The sequence below is a fragment of the Pelophylax lessonae genome (genome assembly GCF_965119305.1).
Source record: "Pelophylax lessonae genome assembly, chromosome: 6".
Classification (NCBI taxonomy): Eukaryota; Metazoa; Chordata; class Amphibia; order Anura; family Ranidae; genus Pelophylax; species Pelophylax lessonae.
In genome coordinates, this window is record NC_138773.1 from 128,013,885 (window position 1) to 128,037,244 (window position 23,360).

Here is a 23,360-nt window from a genome sequence, read left to right on the forward strand (position 1 = left end):
CTAGTCTTTATCTGTACGTGTGAGATACACCCGTTGTATACTGTTGTTCTATTCCGCTATTCAATAAACACCCATTTAGGGAAAAAATATTACATTGCGGCCTAGTCTGCATATGTTACTGTGAGATACACCCTTTTGATACTGCTGTTCTATTCCGCTATTCAATAAACACCCATTTAGGGAAAAAAATATTAAATTGCGGCCTACTCAGCATATGTTACTGTGAGATACACCATTTGGATACTGTTTTTCCTTTCCGCTATTCAATAAACGCCTATTTAGGGAAAAAATATAAATTTGCAGCCTAGTCTGCATATGTTACTGTGAAATACACCCTTTGGATACTGTTGTTCTATTACGCTATTCAATAAACACCCATTTAGGGAACAAATATTAAATTGCGGCATAGTCTGCATATGTTACAGCGCAATAACTTACACAGGTCTCTCATGTAGGCCCAGTTACTAGGGGTGAAGTGGTGCTCTTCTGCAGAGCGACTCACATGTGGGTGCTGCAGCTGAAAGCCCACTATGGCCTGCTGCTGCTCGCACAGTCTGGGCAGCATGTGCAAGGTGGAGTTCCACCTTGTGGGCACGTCACATATGAGGCGGTGAGCGGGAAGGCCGAAGTTACGCTGCAGCGCTGACAGGCGAGCAGCAGCAGGGTGAGAACGCCGAAAGTGCGCACAGATGGCCCGCACTTTCTGCAGCAGCTCTGACATATCGGGGTAATTTCTAAGGAACCTCTGCACCACCAAATTCAGCAAGTGTCAAACCAGCTAGGCCCAGAGCTGCTACAAGATTTCGCCCGTTATCGCACACCACCAGGCCGGGCTTGAGGCTCACTGGCACCAACCACTCATCGGTCTGCTGTTGAATGCCCCTCCACAACTCCTGCGTGGTGTGTGCTTTTTTCCCCCAAACAGGCAAGTTTTAAAACTGCCTGCTGTCATTTACCCCTGGCTGTGCTGAAGTTGGTGGTGAAGGTGTTACGCTGACCGGATGAGGAGGCGGTAGAGGATGAGGAAGCGGAGTAGGAGGAGTTAGAACAGGAGGCAAACTGAAGCGCACTGCAATCCTCGGTGGCGGAAGGACATGCACCAAACTGCTAGCCGCCTCAGGCCCAGCCGCCACTGCATTTACCCAGTGTGCTGTTAAAGAGATATAACGTCCCTGACCATGCCCACTGGTCCACGTATCCGTAGTTAGGTGGACCTTGCCACAGATGGCGTTGCGCAGCGCACACCTGATTTTGTCACCCACTTGGTTGTGCAGGTAAGGGATGGCTTGCCTGGAAAAGTAGTGGTGGCTGGGCACGATGTACTGTGGGACAGCCACCGCCATAAGGCTTTTAAAACTCTGTCTCCACCAGACGGAATGACAGCATTTCAAAGGCCAGGAATTTTGAAATGCTGGCATTCAGGGCCAGGGATGGCGGGTGGGTAGCGGGGGTACTTCCTCTTCCGCTCCAGTGTTTGGGAGATAGAAAGCTGAACGCTTCCACCGAACATTGTGGAGATGGTGACCCAGGTGGTGGTGTTGCTGGTGGATCCTCTGTTTGCGGGTTGGCAGGTGCCACTGTCACTACAGAGATGGATGAAGAGGCCAAGACTGCAGCAGCAGAAGAGGAAGCAGGAGGAGCCAGAGACCTTTCTTGGTTTTTGAGGTGTGCACTCCACTGACTGCAGCTCGAGCTTTGCACTTAGATGCCTGGTCATGCAGGTTGTGCTCTGGTTGAGAAGGTTTATGCCTCGTTTCACGCTCTGATTGCACGGCGTGCAAACCACACGTGTCCTGTCATCATCACATTGTCTGAAGAACTGCCATGCTAGGGAACTCCTGTGAGCTGGCTTTGGTGTGCTCGGTCTGTTGCTGCGTTGGGCAGTAGCAGGTGTAGTGTCTAGGGCATGGCCGCTCTGCTTTTGCACCCTGCTCCCTCTTCTGCTGTGCTGGTGGCTCTGTGCGACCACCGCCTCTTCCTCCAAACTACTCAGGTCACCTGCATGATGTTCATTCCATGTGGGGTCGAGGACCTCATCATCCTCCATATCATCTTCCACGCAGTCTTCAACCCTGCAGCCCTTGTCGGTCTCCACAATTCGGAATTCCGCAGCAGTTGGCACCTGTGTTTCGTCATCATCCGAGACGTGCTGCGATGGTCCTCCCATGTACTCATCTTGAGACATAAGTGGTTGGGCATCAGTGCACTCAATCTCTTCCACTTCTGGGGCAGGGCTAGGTGGATGGCCCTGGGAAACCATGCTAACAGAGACATCAAAAAGAAGAAGAGACTGCTGCATGACTTGGGGCTCAGACTACGTGGCTGATTTGCAAGGGGGTGAGGTGAAAGATTGATGGACATCGGCTGCAGGTGGCAACTCTGACCTTTCAGCAGAAGAGGTGGGAGACAATGTGAAGGAACTGGAGGCACTGTCAGCAACCCAATCTACTATCGCCTGTACTTGTTCTGGCCTCAACATTTGTAGAGGCGCATTAGGCCCTGCCAAATACTGCTGTAAGGTTCTGTCGCCTACTCGCAGCTGAGAAAGGTGTTTCACTTGTGCGTGTAGCTGGCACAGATCTACCACGTCCTCTCCTTGCAACAGGAGCTCCACCAGCAGCACCACGACCCAGCACTAACATGGTGAAGCATATGTGTGCACACACCTAGACGTACTGAATGACGGGTCTGCCTCCTTCAACATCTGGGTCTCCAAATTGGGCACTTGGCCTGATCTTGTCCTTTATGCCTTGGAGGTGCTGGCCTGCCCTGCAGCCAGTGTATTATCTTAACGTGTATTTAGCATGGCTGGGGGCGCTATCACAGACAAGCGCAGCCGCCTGTCCAGAGCCAATGTGGACAAGCTCACATTCATTAAAATGAACCAGGCATGGATCCCACAGGACTTGTCCGTACCTTGTGCAGAATAGACATGTATACCGGCCTTACCCAGCCATTGTTGTATTTGATCTTTCTCACTCTTTTGGGGTGTACCCAAATTTAAAAAGAAATACAATTAAAAACAAAAACCAGTGTTGGCTACCTCGTCCTCCTCCACCGCTGCTTCCACCTACACCGCCACGTCCACCGCCACCTCATCCTCCTACTCCATATGGGCCTCGTCCTCCCCCATCACCGCCGCCGCTGCTTCCACCTACACCGCCATATCCTCCGCCACCTCAACCTCCTACTCCATATGGGCCTCATCCTCCTCCTACATCATTCAAGATGATTATTTTTTATTTTTCTGTTTTTTATGTTATTTTAAGTTATTTCCCTATCCACATTTGTTTGCAGAGCACTTGCCATGTTCTTAAGATGATTTTGCTGCCATTTGCAGCCCTCTAGCCCTTTCCATGTTTGTTTTAGAGCCATATTAGTGCTCAAAAGTTCGGGTCTCCATTGACTTCAATGGGGTTTGGGATCGGGGTAAAGTTCGGGTTAAGTCCGGTTCACGAACCCAGACTTTTTTTTCAAGTTCGGCCGGACCCGCCAAACCCGGACATCCAGGTGTTCACTCAACTCTACTCAAGTGACAACCTGTTAAGCTCTGGTGAACATTTTGGGCCCAATTTGGACACTTTCACTTAGGGGTGTACAAAAATATATACACACACTCATACATATACACACATATACACATACACACACACACTAGGGATCGGCCGATATATCGGGGACCGATATGCACTTTCCCTGATATATCGTATCAGCCCCAGAAGTTACCAATATTGCCGATATTTTGGTGACGTCATTCTGCCTTCTTAGGCCGCCTCCCTTGCCTTGGACAGTCTGGAGTTGGGACTAGTCTTGCAGAAGTCCATCACCGCCATACACCCACCCACAGCAGTCTGGTGCCAGCCAGCCACCCACAGGCCCTGTACCAGCCAGCCTCCCATAGGTCCTGTACCAGCCAGCCAGTCAGCCACCACAGGGTGCCAGCCAGCCACCCACCCACCACAGGGTGCCAGACAGCCAGCCACTCACCACTGGGTGCCAGACAGCCAGCCACCCACCCACCACAAGGTGCCAGCAAGCCAGCCATTAAGCATTAAACAAAAATTAACATGTTCAGTACAAGATTTGTGTCAAAAATTGTCTTTATTTTTCAAAACTTTAAATGTACAAAATATCGGGCCATACCAATATGCGATGGCCAAAATATCGATATTGGCAACGAAAAACTGATATCGGTCGATCCCTAATACACATATATACACACACACGCACACACTTATCTGTGGCCACTTTAATATGTCATATATATATATATATATATATATATATATATATATATATATACACACACACACACACACACACATACCCACCCCTTCAGATCCTAGGATGAAGTTTTTTCTTTTCATCCAGAATAATTACTTTTCTATGGTTCCCAGTTACTTTTTCTATGCTGGAAATATATGTAAATATACTGTACATGCGTCAAGTTCATCCCCCTCTTCCTTCCCTCCCACCCCCCCTCAAAATACATTCCAATAAACATCTATTATCAGTCTTTACTCATAATAGTTAATTTACAGCTTTGTGTATACTTCTTGTTTATAGTAGTTGTCCATCCGATTTCGTTCTCCAAATTTTAAAATTACATATACACATACCTTTTTTATAGATGTAGAATATTTAAAAATTTCTTAATCATGGTATTTTTTTTTTCATAGCATTGGCATAATATTGATTTGAGCTGTTTTTTCATTTTATTTTCATTGTGCAGATATGGTGTATGTTTTATTGTTCTTTGCTTTTTGTCTGTTGCTTTTTTATTTAACATGTGGTAAAATTTATGTGACGTTTCACGTCAGCCCCGACCATCTATATAAACTGTGCTCCTTTATACTCTGGCCACACTTGAAAAAGGAGTGTACATGCTCTGTGTGAGCTTCGTGCATGCTCGGAAACGCAAATGTGTTCCCCTGCTCCAACGGTGTCGTTATACGCCAGCAGGCACTGTGTTCCAACCAATGGCCCACACAGCTGAGATGCGGAACTTATCCATTTCCTTCCAATGACACCATGCCGAAAGAAGGCTCTCCCTTACACAGCTTGGATGCCTGGTTCTCTCCACCGCTGAAGCAGACTCACCTCAGATGAGCCTCATCTTTCTTAATCTACCTTTATGCGAGTTTGTTATGTGCTATTTACTCCATACTTAAATATTGCACTTAGAGGCGCTCTCCTGTTTCTTTTTTCTTATATAGAGCTTTGAGTTGACTTCACTCCAGAGGAGAAGCTTAGCCCTAGTGTGGATTATGTATTGACTATCTACAGCCCACCCAAATGACTCTTTGGACCATTTACGGACTTTAACCACTTCAGCCCCGGGAAGATTTTACCCTCTTACTGACCAGGCCCTATTTTGCAATTCGGCACTGTGTTACTTTAACCACTTGCCGAACGCCGCAAGTACATATACTGCGGCGGTCAGCCCCTCACAGGCAAAGTGACGTATGGGTACGTCACTAGCCTGTGAGGCTCTGGGGAGCGAGCGCGCGCCGCCGGAGGTGCGCTCCCGCTCGGTCACGGACCCCCCCACGATCGTCTGTGACAGCGGGAGAAAGGCAGGCGGCTGATGTAAACAAGCCGCCTGTCATTCTCCCCTGTGTAGGAATAGTGATCATACGATTCTACTATGTAGGACCGTTGATCACTGTTCCTACAGCTCAAGCCACAGCCAATCACAGTTAGAATCACGCCCCTAGGGACACACACCACCCCTCCCTCTCAAAAAAAAAGTTAACCCCTTCACTACCAGTGTCATTTTACAGTAACAGTGCATATGTATAGCAATGATTACTGTAGAAATGTCACTGGTAACGCCAAAAGTGTCAAATGTCAGTCAAGGGTCCGATCTGTATGCCCCAAAGTCGCAGTCCCACAAAAAAAACGCAGATCGCCGCCATTACGCGTTAAAAAAAAACAACAAAAATGACAAAAATCTTTCCCTTTGTTAGCAAACGCGATAACTTTTGCGCAAACCAATCAAAATACGCTTTTTGTGATTTTTTTTTACCAAACATATGTAGCATAAAACAAATTGGCCAAAAATTTTAAAAAATTTTGATTTTTACATTTTTTTTGGGGGGAATTTCATATAAAAAAATGTGAAAAATATTGTTATTTTTGAAAAATTGACGCTCTTTTTTTGTTTATAGCGCATGATCAAAAAATCGCGCAGGTGATCAAATACCACCAAAAGAAAGCTCTGTTTGTGGGAAAAAAAGGACATCAAATTCGTTTAGGTACAGCATCGCACGACCGCGCAATTGTCCATTAAAGTCACGCAGTGCCGAATCGCAAAATACCCCCTGGTCAGGAAGGGGGTAAAATCTTCCGGGGCTTAAGTGGTTAACAGACAATTGCGCGGTCGTGCGATACTGTATCCAAACAAAATTTACATCCTTTTTTTCCCACAAATATAGCTTTTTTTTTTGGTGGTATTTGATCACCTGTGCGATTTTGCATTTTTGCGCTATAAACAAAAAAAGAGCAATCATTTTGGAAAAAAAAAAACTATATTTTTCACATTCTGCTATATAACTTTCCCAAAACAAAAATTTAAAAAATCTAAATGTTTTAACATTTTAGGCCAAATTGTTTTCTGCTACATATTTTTGGTAAAAAAAAAAAAAAAAAAATCGCAATAAGTGTATTTTGATTGGTTTGCGCAAAAAATTTATCGCGTATACTTACTACGGGAAAGATTTGTCATTTTTATTGTTTTTTCTTTTTTACTTTTTTTTTTTTCTTTTTTAATAGTAATTGCGATGATCTGCAATTTTTTGCGGGACTGCGATATAGGACAGATCGGCCCCCTAACTGACATTTTTGACACTTTTTGGGGACCAGTAATGACATTACTACAGTAATCAGTGCTATAAATATGCACTGTTACTGTAATAATGACACTGGCAAAGAAGGGGTTAACCCTATGGTTGATCAAAGGGTTAAATGTATGCCTCATGCTTACTGACGTGGGGGGGGGGTGTTCTGTGACACAGACAGAGATCGCAGGTTCAGCTATGCTGAATCCTGTGATCTCTCCCCGTCTGTCACTGAGAAGATCTGCCTGCTTTGTTTACAGGCGGGTCTTCTCACACTTTCCCCGACGATCAGGGAAGGGAGGCGGCGATCGCCCCCTCTCCTCGGTGCGCGCGTGCCGTCGAGAATACTAGGAGTCCAGCGACGTAAGTCTACGTCGCTGGACCCAGGGGAGTCGCACTGCCGCAGTAGGATAACTGTGAGCATTCAGCTAGTGGTTAATTGTATTTTTATTTACTCTCTTTCATATAGTTCACTACTTGGTTTTACCTGTGCGCCAGCATTTTATGTTTTTGCCTTCACCTATAAAACCATCTTTGTTTTGGAGGTCGTCTCATTGTTGCCCATCTAGTGCACCTGTTAATTTCAATAACACCAATGCAGCTGAAAATGATTAACAACCCCGTCTGCTACTTAAGTAACCAGATCATTATTCCAGGAGTTAAATTGACTTGATGCTATACTCTGATTAAAAAGGGTTCCTTTCATTTTTTTTAAATTTCATGCCCCCAACTTTGTGGGAACAGTTTGGGGATGGCCCCTTACTGTTCCAACAAGACTGTGCACCAGTGCACAAACAAGGTTCATAAAGACATGGATGAGCAAGTTTGGGGTGGAGGAAATTGGTCTTTAAAACATGGTGGTTAGAACATGATTTCTATGGATATCCCTAGCTTTCCCCAATTAAAATGGCTAAAAGGACCTTAAAGGGAACTATACACAATACGTGCAGTTTGGCTAAATTACCTTTTGAAATCCTATATCTTTTAGAAAAGTATCTCAATGAAATTCCAGGTTTGGTCTTAAGCTGGTCACACATTGTACAAGTTTTTTCCCGTTTCTGAGAAACAAGCTAAAATGTTCTTAGTGGGTGGCTCTATCAGCCACCTCCCATCTGATAGCCCTCAATTGAAAACTCAAGGGAGCAGATAAAAGTAAATAAAAAAAGCAGCTGCATCCAATGGGATTCAGCTGCTGTTTGGGTATTTTTATAGAGAAAAAAAAAAATGTGACATTGACATTCCCCCTAATGTGAAGTAAATGGTTTGGAAGTGAAGTTTTTTCTTTAGGGTCCTGGAGAGAGAGATAAGAGGCTTACTGTATGAGTGATCAAACTTATCTAGTCAAAACAGTGTTGGCTGGCTAGTCCCTTTAATGCTATATAAATTACAAATAATTTGGTGGTTTACTTTTAAAATTAAATTCTGGTTCAGAGTCAGCCATTTTGCTCTGAGTTGAGGAACCCCTCAACCTGTGACAAAAGGGACACAAAATGGAAATAGTATAATTTCCTATCAGGTGCTATGAGGAAGTGCATATCATTCTTATTAGGGCTGTGATAGTTCCTGGGGTGAGGGTTTCCCCAGCAGAACAAATAATAGTGTCCTAAACCGCCGAACCACTGGCACAGCAGATTTTCTTCTATTCACTCATCTCTGTTAATGGTTTAAAATTTCACAGTAACTCATTAAAGTTAGTAGATATTTTTGCTTATCTAAATGACTCACTGCTCTACATGTTCTGGAATCAAAGAATTCCTTAAAATAGCCTGATCAAATATGTATCAGAAATGCGTTAACTCTTCACTAGTGATTCCTTTTCATCATCTTCCTACACAACCAAGCCAGCATGGGTCAAGAAAAGTAAAACTTTCAACATTTAGGATACAAGATGGTGTAACCTTTTTTTTTTACAAAAAGCGAAAGACCAAATAAAAATGATAATACCCATGGCAGAAAAACAAAAATAAAATACCAAAGGCTTAGAAAAAAAAAAAAAACAAGGTAATTTTCTAGCTTGTTTATAAAGTAAATTCAATTTACAAAATAAATATTTTGGTCTGGACTAATTACATTGTGTTGTTATGTAACCTACAGCATGTCTGAAGTACATGTAGAAAATAAGTAGAAAATGTTACTCTATGCTTCACATACATACAAGGATGGAGAGAAAGTGCAAAGGAGTGATAGTATTTGAAGCAGAACTGTACTTTACATATATTTCTGTACTCAAGCAAGAAGCTAGCAAAAGTCTGAGTCCAGGTCCACCAACATGTCTCACGCATAAGGCACAAAATGTATGTAAATTATTGAATCAGCATGACAGCCAGGAAACCAGCATTTTCAGAAGGTGGGTCAGCATTGATGCCTATATACTTATCCCAATGCAGATTTTTCTTAACTACTTGCCGACCGCGGCAAGTAGATATACTGCGGCGGTCAGCCCCGGCCAGGCAAAGTGACGTATATATACACGTCCCTAGCCTGTGACCGGCTTGTGAGCCAATAGCGGGCGAGCGCGCGCGCGCCCGCTGAGACGCGCGCCCGCCCCGTTCACTGAGGAGTCCGCGCATGTGACTGGCGGACCCGATGTCCGCCGGTCACACTACGATCGTCGGTAGGCGGGCGGCTTATGTAAACAAGCCGCCTGTCATTCTCCCCTGTGTAAAAATGTGTACTATGTAGAACCGTTGATCTCTGTTTTTACAATAGTAGACATGTCCCATCACAGTAAGAAGCATGCCCCTAGGACACACTTAACCCCTCCCTCTCCAATACAGTTAACCCCTTCCCTGCCAGTGTCATTTTTACAGTAACAGTGCATATGCATAGCACTGATTACTGCAGTAATGTCACTGGTACCCCCAAAAGTGTCAAAAATGTCAGTCAAGGGTCCGATCTGTCCGCCGCAATGTCGCAGTCCCGCAAAAAAAAAATTGCAGATCGCCACCATTACTCGTTAAAAAAAAAAACACCAAAAATGACAAAAATCTTTCCCTTTGTTAGTAAACGCGATAACTTTTGCACAAACCAATCAAAATACGATTTTTTTTACCAAACATATGTAGCATAAAACAAATTGGCCGAAAATGTTAAAAAATTTTGATTTTCACTTTTTTTTTGGGGAATTTCATATAAAAAAATTTGAAAAATATTGTTATTTTTGTAAAATTTACTCTCTTTTTTTTTTTTTATAGCGCATGATCAAAAAAAAAAAAAAAAAATCACACAGGTGATCAAATACCACCAAAAGAAAGCTCTGTTTGTGGGAAAAAAAGGACGTGAAATTTGTTTAGGTACAGCGTCGCACGACCGTGCAATTGTCCGTTAAAGTCACGCAGTAGAAAAAAAATCGCAAAAAAAACCCTGGTCAGGAAGGGGGTAAAATCTTCCGGGGCTTAAGTGGTTAAAGCCTTCAAACCATTTGTAATAATAATAATACTAATAATAATATGCTTGTTTCTACCTCAAATCATGACTAATCTATTTGGGGGGCCTTTAAGGACAAATGTTTTTTTTAGCAACCAAGCATATTGTAACATTTTGGGCCAAACTTGCTGTGGTCCAGCAGCGACGGAAAAAAAATCCAGTAAAGCTGAGAATTGTGTCAATAAATATACCTGTAGTATATCCCTTGCGCCAGTGAACTGTGATAACTAAAAATGTGTTAAGGTAAAACTAAAAAATTGTAGCAGCTGAGGACAAATGATGTGAAATTGTTAAATATAGCCACTGTTACTAAGGGCTACCTACAGCGCTTGCCTATTATGCGCTGTAGGTAGCCCTTAGTAACAGTGGCTATATTTAACAAGTTGAGAATTGCTCAGTTATTCACAGGTAGCCTTGTATTTTTACCAATGGATACAAGGCTTTCTCTGAACGGTTGAGATAGAGATTGTGACATCATCCACCCACCTCTTCATCTCAGCCCATCAGAAGAAGCCTTTTATTTATTGATAAAATTCTAATTGTTCCGGCTGCAGAAGGAAAGTTCTCATACCACTGCCAGAACACAGCACTTGTGATGTCATCAGCCCACCTCTCTGCCTCAGGCAATCGGAGGAAGCCTTGTATTTACTTATAAAAATACAAGACTACCTGTGAATGGCCGAGCATTGCTCAGCCTGACTCACTTTTGTTCTGGCAACAGACAGAAAGTCCCCATATCCCCTGCTGGAACACAGCGCTCTTTACTGTATGTAGCAGATGTTACACACACTGCAGCAGTTAGTAAGGGAAATAGTTTATTTGGGCCAGCTTGGACCCAAACAAACTATTTAACTACTTCTGGACTGGAAGGTTTTCCCCCTTAATGACCAGGCCATTTTTTGCGATTCGGCACTGCGTTATTTTAACTGACAATTGCGCAGTTGTGCAAAGCTGTACCCAAATAAAATTAGTGTCCTTTTTTTCCCCACAAAAGGAGATTTCTTTTGGTGGTATTTTAACACCTGTGCAATTTTTAGTTTTGGTGCTATAAACAAAAAAAGAGCGACAATTCTGAAAAAACAAAAACAAAAAATAATAATATTTTTCACTTTCTGCTATATAAGATTCCCAATAAAAAAGAAAAAAAATTAAAAATCTAATTTTCTCATCATTTTAGGCCAATATGTATTCTGCTACATATTTTTGATAAAAAAAAATAAATACTGTAAAAAAATCCCATTAAGTGTATATTGATTGGTTTGCGCAAAAGAGTTATTTTAAGATTTTTAGCGGGACTACGACATTGCGGCAGACAGATTGGACACCCTAACTGACATTTTTGACACTGGGGGGGGGGGGGGACCAGTAACATTGCTATAGTAATCAGTGCTAAAAATCTGCACTGTTACTGTACTAATGACACTGGCGTTAACACCAGGGGCGATCAAAGGGTTAACTGTGTGCTTAGCCTGTGATTCAGTGTAATTGGGGAGGTGTTTTTACTAGGGGAAGGCATTATCTGTGTTATTGCTTTATGGTGTCCCTAGGGGGTGCTTTCTAACTGTGTGGGGGATGTACTTATGGAATGAATACAGGGACCTGTGTTCCTAAATAGGAGGAACACAGGAGCGATGTGTTCATTGCTGACAGAACAATGGTCTGCCGTGTTTACAATGGAAGACCGCCATTCTGTCTCACGGGGAGCAATCGTGGCTTCCCTGCTGCTTCCCCTGTGGCGAATGGGCACACCCCCCCACACTCGCGGTCAGTTATGTCGTTTCGCAGGACAGAGCCGACCTGCCGCAGTATATATACTGCTGGTGGTCGGAAAATGGTTAAAGTGATAGCTAAGTTGGAGTTAAGCTTGAAGTCATAAAGTTTACTCATCTGTACATTCTACATTTCTCTCTCACTGCTTCCTGCTTTACCTGTGTAGCACTGCCCCCTTAAGAGCTGCTTGTTTTTAACACTTTTGGATTCTCCTGGGTTACCCATAGCAACTGCAAGCAGAAATCTTAGTATTTTACGTTCTTGGCTCAGTCAATGATAAGTCTAGGGGTTGATGTTTTTGTTGTTTTTAATTTATATTGGGATGGGAGAAGGGATGAGTGGGATACTCCAATGCTTGGACTATTCACAATTCTGAGGACTTCTAACTTGAGGATGCAGCAAGGCCGCTACTTCATCCTGAATCTGAGGTAAATGTTCCTTATAGTACTTCTCTTCAGGGCACTCACCTAGTACCCCCTTTCCTGCAGCTGACAACCGCCCACTGACTACACTACTCCGGAGTGGTCCCCTTCCTGGGCAGACCCTTAGGCAAGATCCTCTGTACTCACGATACTGCTTTCCAGATTCTCGTAATGCCTTGACTCCTCCAGTCAGCTCTTCTGGACCCCTAGGCTCAGCTCCACACCTCTGGTTCACCAGGCCGACCACTTGTGACCACGCATCAACCAGAAGAAGAGGCAGCCGCCACCCTCCTTTTGGGACTCTGCTTCCTGCCAAAGACCTTGTGCACACGTGCCCCTGGCTTTTTATACCCCACCCCACAATGCACCAGGACAGCAGTCTGTGCCAATCCCTGGTGCTGTATCAAAGCCTGTGTCCTCATTTGCCAGATTTCCTCCACTATCCAATGTGCCTCCCCATTGGGCAGAGTGGGGACACACCCACAGACCATATGAATCACACACTGAGCACACCCAACTCACAGATCCTGCTCCCTGTTAAGCAGAGTGCAATATAAAATTTACCTGCTGCTCCTTTGATAGGCAGACAGAGCCAAAACTATACTCACACTCAAGCAGCTACCTAGGACGGTGCTACACCGGTTACATTCAGATTTCTAAATGAGAAGAGATTTTTAAATCTGATTATTGGTTCTCATAAACCTCTTTATACTTTCATCATGTTTCATCTTAATGCTAGAGGCAGCAAAGAGTCAATTGTGTGTGTTCTAGCATCACAAGTAGGTAAATTCCAGGATCATGCCAAACAAAAAGAGACAAAAGCGCATATCCGACATAGCGTAACACAGTTTTATTAAAAGATATCAGTTGTGAAAGTAGATACACACACATATTGGCAGACGATTCTTGGCGTGTAAGCAAACTCCTGTCTTCAAGTTAAACACGGAGCCCGCCACCTAGTGGAATTGACTGGGGCTGCAGTGACCAGGCTGTTACACTATGAACTGTGATTAAAGAAGGACTATTCACTAGCTACCCTTGGCACTTCTATTATCAGTGCATTAATGGTGAAAAATATCTTCTCAATTCCAGGATCCCCCGATTTACTGAAAAAAGGTAGACTGACTCCGTAACAGTCATGCCTGAATTAAAAAAAAAAAAAAAAAAACACAAGGTAACCAGTACTTCCCATAAGCATATCAAGATATGATTTTCAATTTTGACTGGAGACCACCTTCATAGTATATGTTATTGTTTAACTGGTTTGAACTGGTTTTGCCACAAAGGAATGAACAGGAATGCTTTTTATATTTCAGGATCATGGAACCCACCATTAAAGGGTCAGTCTACCCAAAAGTAATGTTAGTTATAGGTGGTGGTGTTTAGTGGACTGTTCCAACATTTCTTCTTTCACTCCAAAGAAGAGTCCTTGAGGGACATTAGAAACTGGTGATTTAAAGTGATATTAAACCTTTTTAGGCACTTTCAGCAGCTGACTTATTAAATTACGAGTATGCAGACATCTTCATCTTTTAATCCTTGCCCAATGCCTCGTACACACGCATCGATTATTGGCCGGGAATTTTCGGCCGATGTCCGATCGGCCGATTTTCGGCTTGTTAGTATGATGCTTTCGACAACCGACTCCGACTTTTCGGCCGAATAAAATCTGGTGTGCAGGCTATAAAATTTTTGTTGGCCGTCAACACAACGGCCGATTTTCCGTCAGTCAGTACAGATTTCGGCAGACAAAAATCTGATGAGCATGACTGGGCATGCTCAGAGAAGAAAAAACACACGGAAAGTAAACCAGCACATGACATCACTTCTGAAGTAGAATTTTGTTGGCCGAGAAAATTTGTGTGCAGTCTAGGCACATTCCAACCAACAAAACACAACACTGGACAAAAGTCGGACGATCGGTCGGCCGATAATCGTTGCGTGTGTACGAGGCATAAGTTCCTGTTCGCTCAGCAGCAGGGGTATGTGACCCCCTGGATGAGTTCACTACACAAAATTAGGCACAGCATTGCAGTTGAAAAAGACAAAGGTGCAGTTTATATACACGGTAAAAAAATGGCAACAAAACAAAAAGAAACATGAAAATAAACCCTTGGCAACTTACTACATGCACAGAGACCCTGGCTATCAACAAAGTGCAGCCTTGTGCGGCCCCCTGCACCTATCTCCCTGTTTAAGAGGATTGCCACACAGACTATGTATGACCACATAGGCTGGTATGAGGCTTCCCACAGCCTATACAGTCACAAAACTGGTTCCAGCATGGAGCAACTCTCTAAGCAGGCTGGGAGTCAACTTACTTCAGCTGGACTTATTACCTCTACCACTGAAGGACTCTCAGCACTTCCCCCTAGTGGAACAAATCCGCATAGAGCCTGAATCTAGGACACACATACCTGCCACCCTGGATGCAACCAGGCGATTTTACCTGCCTACTGTCACAGTATGCATGTGATATACCTGTCTGATCCCTGTGGAAACAATAAATCTTTGTTACTACAGTGATTGTTGCTATCTCCTGGGTCACCATTCAAAGAAAGTCTTGCATTTTCCTCAATGAATGCAAGGTGCTCACTGATTGAATAGGGTGGAGAACTGGGCATCATTGCCCTGCCTCTTCACCTCGTTCAGTCAGAGAACACTTTGCATTTATTGAGAAAATGGTGCTTACACCGAGCTAGCAGGCAACCTCCTGTGTTTACTTTGCAGCAATGTAGCTGCTCGGCATGAAACCTGGAAACTAGCTAACTGTGCCCACTACAGAGATTTATAGTTTCCACAGGGATGGCCAGGTATGGCACATGCACACTTGCATTGGTCGAAGCTGGACCTATGTAACTGTGCAAAAATAATCCATACCTAAAGTTCAGCTTTAACTGTTTCCTGTAGAGACTGGAAGTTATGAAAAGCACCACTGAGAAAGCAGGAACCAGCAGCATTAAATATTGTATGCTGCAAGTGTTGGAGTAAGAATTTTAATTAATAGTTTACTGGAATTATTTTACTGTTGGTAATTAAGCTGAAACCTGCTAAGGTTTAATATTAGTTTAAACTAAATGTAATAATACAAATGTTAGTCTAAAAATAAAATGTTTGGTATATGGATTTGACATTTAAAAAAATGCCAGCACTTATTTATTAATATTATTATTATTTATTTAGTAGTAATAAATGAAAGTCCAGCTTTGTACGAGGAAATAAAATAAATAAACAAACACATTGTTCTTTTGTATAAATAGCCCTCAGTAGCAATAACCTGCCTGTATACACCAAATGTTAAATACGCACAGAATATATAGTTGATAATATTTTCACACGCCAATACAAACCATATTTTGTGCATTACCCCAAATGAAGTAAAAATTAAGAAAAAAAAATGTCTACCTTTTATAGTACTCATATAAGCCCCAAATCCAGAATAAATAATATTTAACCAACCATCTCTACAGACAAAACCAAAGCAGATTAGCCCCCAAAAAGACCTCTTCTGCTGGTGTGCCCCCAAGTCCCATGTGCAATGAAATCACACAGTGCACACATAATGAACATGAACAGGCATTGCACAACCAGTGCTGAATAAACAGAATAAAGCATTCGGGCTACTCCTATGTATTACAAACAGACCTGTGTATACAAGAAGCAATACTTACTTCTCCCCAGCCCCCCTGCCTTCCAGTCAGTTTCCTCCACTGCTCCATAGCTCTTCATTGGCTTTTCTGTCTCCAAGGTGGCAGAGATGGATTTCTTTAACTCTATGGATGTCTGCATTGCTGCGTGGAGCTCCTGCCTCTGCTCTCTGCTACGGACTCCTCACTTGTGTAGACACTGGCACAGGCTGAGAGGTGATAGGTGGGTGGGTGGGTGAAGGGGGGAGGACTGTGCCTGCTCCCACTCACTCTATCCTCATGTCTCCTTCTTGGCTCCAGAGCTCAGCTTTAAAAGCGAGGGGGGAGGCTGGAAGGATGTGCTGCAACGTCAGTGCATCCCTACGGGGCTTAGAGGAGCAGAAAGGATGTTGCACGCATGCGCAGCTGAGGTCTGTCTGGGCGCTGGGTACCGCAGGAAGAGACACAGGGTTAACCTATTACCTACTGAGGAACTCGGAATGAGCCGACGGTGCCACTGCCAGTGCACGTCACTGAGGAGGCAAGGAAATCCCCTCTAGGAGCACAGGATACATTACAGTGCTCTGGGTAAACACATTTGTGTTTACAGTTACATGGTCTTTTAGATGAAGAAAAAAGGAAAGCCTGAATTATTGAATTGAATTATTTTGTTATTGGTCGAAAACGAAAAATGTTTTTAAACAGAGCAAAACCAGAAAAGGAGGTTGGTATAAAATGTAATAATGACAAACAAGAAGTGAAGAAGTGCAGAAATGATAATATATATATTATCATATATATAAAAATGATAACATATATATATATATATATACATTATCATATACAGTAAAACCTTGGATTGCGAGCATAATTTGTTCCGGAAGCATGCTTGTAATCCAAAGCACTCTTATATCAAAGCGAATTTCCCCATAAGAAATAATGGAAACTCAGATGATTCGTTCCACAACCATTTATTCATAAATCCTTCAGTTTATAGTCCACATAAAAAGATTATAGCATTGCGATAGGTTGTGTAACCATAAAATGTCCATTCACAAATAGCCGCTTTCACAAGGGGATTGGAAGCAAAATCCACCAGGAGCTACAGGGTATCAAAGAGAAGAGAGGCGCCTCTAAGTGTAGCAATATGGTTCCATTTAATGAAGGTACAACATTTAGAAACTCACATGGTTGATGTGTAAAAGAGGCACATCTAAGTATGCAGGCATCCGGGATAAAGCTGTCCACATAGACCCTCTTCTGCACCGCCGGCTGCTAGTCTGTAATCCTGATCGGGAAGACCACCCTGCAGTAACGCGATCTGAAAGCAAGGGGCAGCATGGAAAGGATGAGGTAGTTGATGGTGCGGAGGATGGTCTATGTGGACAGCTTTACCCCTGATGCCTGCATACTTAGATGTGCCTGTTTTAATCATCAACCATGTGAGTTGCTAAATGTTGTACCTTAATTAAATGTAACCATATTGCTACACTTAGAGGCGCCTCTCTTCTCTTTTGTACTCAGCTGTGACTTGAGGCTACTTGTATATCAAGACATCGCTTGTATATCAAGTCAAAATTTATTTGAAAATTTTGCTTGTCTTGCAAAGCGCTCTTAAACCAAGTTACTCTCAAACCAAGGTTTTACTGTATATGATATGATATATAGATATATGCAAGTACAATATATATATATATTAACCACTTTACCACCGGAGGATTTTGCTGTCTTCCGTCCAGGCCACTTTTTGCGATTCGGCGCTGTGCGAATTCAACTGACAATTGCGCGGTCGTGCGATGCCGTACCCAAACGAAATTTACGTCCTTTTTTTCCCACAAACAGAGCTTTCTTTTGGTGGTATTTGATCACCTGTGCGATTTTTACTTTTTGCGCTATAAACAAAAAAAGAGTGTTTATTTTGAAAAAATAACAATATTTTTAACATTTTTTTATATGAAATTCCCCCCAAAAAAGATGTAAAAACCAATTTTTTAAAAAAATTTTGGCCAATTTGTTTTCTGCTACCTATGTTTGGTAAAAAAAATCGCAATAAGCGTATTTTGATTGGTTTGCGCAAAAGTTATTGCGTTTACTAACAAAGGGAAAGATTTCTGTCATTTTTGGTGTTTTTTTTTTTAACGCGTAATGGCGGCGATCTGCGATTTTTTTTGCGGGACTGCGACATTGCGGCGGACAGATCGGACCCTTGACTGACATTTTTGACACTTTTGGGGGTACCAGTGACATTACTGCAGTAATCAGTGCTATATATATGCACTGTTACTGTAAAAATGACACTGGCAGGGAAGGGGTTAATGTATGCCTGGTGCTTACTGACGTGTAGGGGGGGAGGTGACTGAGTGAGTCATGGACAGATCGGATGTCCAGCTATGCTGAACAGTCCGATCTGTCACTCCCTGTCACTATGGAGATCCGCCCGCTTGTGTTTACACAGGCGGGCGGATCTCCACACTAGATCCCCGGCGATTGGGGCAGAGCAGCGGCGATCGCCGCTGCTCCTCCCCTGGCCCGACTCCCGCTGTGAATGAAAACAGCGGGAGCGAGCCTCCGGCGGCGCGCAAGCGCCCCCCAGAAGGGGGAGTGTCTGACGACGTAGTACTACGTCGTCAGACGATAACAAGCCACTCTGCCGCAGTAATATTACTGTGGGCGGTGGTAAAGCGGTTAAAACCTTGGATTGCGAGCTTAATTCGTACCGGATATGTGCTTGTAATCCAAAGCACTCTTATATGAAAGCAAATTTCCCCATAAGGAACAATGTAAACTCAGATAGATGATTCGTTCCACAACCAGTTATTCATAAATCCTTCAGTTTATAGTCCATATAAAAGGATTATAGCAATGTGATTGGTTGTGTAACCATAAAATGTCCATCCACAAATGGCAGCCTGCACAAGGGGATTAACAGAGCTAGTGGGTTTAAAAGAGAGGCATCTCTAAATGTAGCAATATGGTTTCATTTCATCAAGTTTCAGCATTTAGAAACGCACATGGTTGATGATTAAAGGGGCCCATCTAAGTATGCAGGCATCCAGGGTAAAGCTGTCCACATAAACCATCCTCTGCACCGCTATCAGTCTGCAATCGTGATCAGGAAGACTAACCTGTAGAATGATCTGAAAGCGAGGCTTGAAGCTTTCATGGAGCGCAGCGTGGAAGAGATGACGTCAATGGCGGTGCGGAGGATGGTCTATGTGGACAGCTTACCACCGATGCTTGCATACCTAGATGTGCCTGTTTTAATCAACTATGTGAGATGCTAAATATTGAACCTTCATTAAATGTAACCATATTGCTACACTTAGAAGCATCTCTCTTCTTTTTTATACTTCGTTATGACATGACGCTACTTGTATATCAAGGCATTGCTTGTTTATCAAGTCAAACTTTATAAAAAAAATATTTGCTTGTCTTGCAAAACGCTCTCAAACAAAGTTACTCTCAATCCAAGGTTTTATTTTATATATATATATATATATATATATATATATATATATATATATATATATATATATATATATGTAGTTTTATATTTATTTTTATCTAACAGTCCAGGTGGGGTACTGCTGCAACACAGTAACAAAATTGTACTTTACCCATATAACAGGAAATCTCTTCACAAAACGTAAACTTGAGAAATAGTGGGGGGAATTGAAACTGTTAACACCTTTTTTGTTCACTGTGTTCTGTGAAGGGTTTTCCTAGCTGATGGATTAAATATGATTTGATTACTGTGTATAAGAAATAAGTGCGCTGTCAAAAAAATGAAGATACAGTAAATTCTTTACCTGTTTGAGCAAAAACAAAATGGCTTCATACCCAAATCATTCAAAAACAAGTAACACAAGGTAATGTGCCAATATATTCTCTAGATCAGGACTTCCCAAACTGTGGGTCGCTACCCACTGGTGGGTCGCGAGCCGCATCTGAGTGGGTCGCCGACAGCCTTAGAGCAGTCAGATCAGCAGTGGAAAAAAAAAAAAAAAGAATTACCATTTAAAGAGGAAGTAAACCCTCCTCTGACACTTTTCCCTATAGGTAAGCCTATGATAAGGCTTACCTATAGGTACTGTAAATATCTCCTAAACATGCACCGTTTAGGAGATATTTACCTTAGATGCAGCCAGTGACGTCACTGGCGCATGCGCTCTGAAGGAACGGCCGCTGGTGCCGTTTCTTCAGAGACCCGTGCCGTGACTGTCGGCTCCCGCGCGCGTGCGCGGGAGTGGCGTCACCACGGCTCCGGCCAATCAGATGGCCGGATGCCGCGATCCCGGAAGACGGGCGACTGGACATGTCGCCCGTCATAGAGGTGAGCGGACGGCACGACGGGGGCTCGTTCTAAGGTAAGTATTTCATAATGAACTAGTATGCGATGCATACTAGCTCATTATGTCTTTCTCTTTCAGCTTGTAAAAAAAAAAAATAATTGAACTGCGTTTACAACCTCTTTAAAAGCCCACTAGGGGCGCTGGACGTATTGCTGGCTATGGGGGAGGGGGTGGGGTTCCCGGCTGTGACATCGTTGTGGACAGGGCCGGTACAAGGGGTGGGTAGGAGGGACGGCTCAGGAAGGACACTGGATGTCAGATCGGGACTATACAGAGTTTGTTACCCGCCCTCTCCTCCCAGCAAACAATGTGGAAAGGGGGCGGGTAACAAACTCTGTATAGTCCCCATCTGACATCCAGTGTCCTTCCTGAGCCGCAATCTTCTTCCCCTTCTGCAGCCGCATCTCTCCCGAGCTGTCCGTGCAAAGCTTTAGGAATCGGCTTCTCTTAAGCTCCTCCTCCGCTCTGACATATGAAGAGGAGGAGGAGCCTCAGAAGAGGAGAATCACAGATCGATGTGCCGCGCTATATCGGAGGTCTGCCTGCTGGAGGGAGAACTGCACTGGGGGCACAAATCTTATCCTGTCACCTCCCAAATTCCCCCCATAACAGCACAATCCCCCCCCCTCCTTCCCATATGGATCCCACCTAGAAGTAATCATCTTCTCCCCACCCCTCCAAGTACGAATTCTCTTATTCCCCCCCCCCCCCCAAGGACAAAATCCCTCAAAATATATTTGTACTAGGAGGGGTGGGGAGAAGATGATTACTTCTAGGTGGGATCGATATGGGGGGGGGGGGTGTGCAGGGATGGGTAATTTGAGAGGTGACAGGATAAGATTTCTTCTAGCAGGGGAATTGGGGGGAGGGTGCTAGGAGGGGGTGAGGATTTGTGCCAGGAGGGGGGATTTGGGGATTGTCCTTGAAGAGATTATTGGGATGGGGTGGGGGGATTTGTGCCAGAACAGGAAGTCTTGGGGCTGTGAAAAAGCTGTATTTGGGGGGGGGGGGTTGTGCCATTAGGAATGATGGGGGGTATTTGTGCTAGGGGGAAATTTTTGATGGGGGGGAGGATTTGACAGGTAAGATTTGTTCTAGGAGGGGAAATTTGAGGGGGGGGGGGGTACTAGGAGGGTGATTTTGGGGGTTGTGCCGGGGGGATGGGGGGAGGATTTGTGCCAAGAGGGGGGAATTGTGCGGTGGGGTTGGGGGAAGAGGATTTGTGCCAGGAGGGGGGATATGTGCTGGGGAGATGGGGGAAGAGGGTTTGTGCTAGGAGGGGGATTTGTGCTGCTGGGATGGGGGGAGTATTTGTGCCAGGAAGGGGGATTTTTGCTGTGGGGATGGAGGGAAGAGAATTTGTGCCAGGAGGGATATTTGTGCTATGGGAAGGGGTGGGGGGGCGAGAGGATTTGTGCCAGGAGGGGGGATTTTTGCTGTGGGGATGGAGGGAAGAGGATTTGTGCCAGGAGGGGGGATTTGTGATGGTGGGTGGGGAGGGGAGAGGATTTGTGCTAGGAGGGTGGCTTTGTGCTGGGGGGATGGGGGGGAGGTTGGGCTAGGAGGGCATTTGGGGGGGGGGGTTGTGCTAGAAGAGGTGATGGGGGATTTGTGCCAGGATGGGGAGTTTTTGGGCTGTTAGAAATGGGGATGGGGGGGATTTATGCTAGTAGGGATGATTGGGGGTATTTGTGCTAGAGGGGAAATTTGGGGGTAGGATTTGTGCTAGGAGGGGGAATTTGGTGGAATGTGCTAGGAGGAGGAATTTGGGGGGGTTTGTGCTGGGGGGATGGGGGAAGAGGATTTGTGCTAGGAGGGGGGATTTGTGCAAGAAGGAAAACATTTTTTTTTGGGGGGGGGGATTTGGGGAAGAGGATTTGTGCTAGTAGGAAAATTGATGGGTATTTGTGCTAAGAGGGGAGGAGGGGGAGGAGAAGATTTGTGCTGGGAGGGGGGATTTGGAGAGGGGTGATGTGTGCTAACGGTGCTTTTTTGAGTAGGGATAGTTGTGCTAGCAGGGAACATTTGGGAAGAGAGAGGCTTTGAGTTTAGAGAGGATGGGGGGAAAGATTTGTGCTGGGAGGGAGATTTCAGCAGGGAGAGATGTGTACTGGGAGGAGGGAGAATATTTGTTTGTGGAAATATTTGGCTTGGAAAGGGAATGTATGCTTAGGGCCTAAGTGTGCCAATTAGTGCTCAATTTTATTATTTTTTTTTTTATATTGCTAAAACATTATGCTCCTACATCTTGTGGGGGGGCGCAGTTTGGTGTCTTCGCCCTGGACGCTGGATGGCCTTGTCCCGGCTCTGGTTGGGGCCGGTGCCGGTGCGTGCGTCAGTCACTGTCTGACTCCGTCACCTTCCCACCGGTTCCCGCCGCTGTCATAGCGAAGAGAGGAGCAGCGCGCCGCAGACGTCTCGGAGTGTGGAGTGACAGGAGTCGAGCCAGCCCATTGCCCAGGAGAGCAGGTAAGTGAACAGTGAGCTGCAGTGGGTAACAATCCGGGCACAGTAAGTAGCAGTGCTGTGCCATGCCTGTACATACTGTGCCATGCCTATACCTACTGTGCCATGCCTGTACCTACTGTGCCATGCCTATACCTACTGTGCCATGCCTGTACCTACTGTGCCATGCCTATACCTACTGTGCCATGCCTGTACCTACTGTGCCATGCCTGTACATACTATGCCATGCCTGTACATAGTGTGCCATGCCTGTACCTACTGTGCCATGCCTGTACCTACTAACTATGCCATGCCTGTACATACTGTGCCATGCCTATACCTACTGTGCCATGCCTGTACCTACTAACTATGCCATGCCTGTACATACTGTGCCATGCTATACCTACTGTGCCATGCCTGTACATACTGTGCCAAGCCTGTAACTACTGTGCCATGCCTGTACATACTGTGCCATGCCTA

General features: G+C 44.3%; 1 protein-coding gene across 1 annotated transcript in view; it reads right to left on the bottom strand.

Annotated features, from left to right (window-relative positions):
* BMERB1 (bMERB domain containing 1) overlaps window positions 1-16,328 on the bottom strand; it is a 633,071-nt gene extending 616,743 nt beyond the window's left edge. Inside the window, exon 1 of the mRNA XM_082261009.1 lies at window positions 16,129-16,328. Coding sequence (XP_082117135.1) covers window positions 16,129-16,246 — 118 coding nt within the window. The 5' untranslated portion in view covers window positions 16,247-16,328. The remainder of the gene's footprint in view (window positions 1-16,128) is intronic.
* Window positions 16,329-23,360: the final 7,032 nt, after the last annotated feature.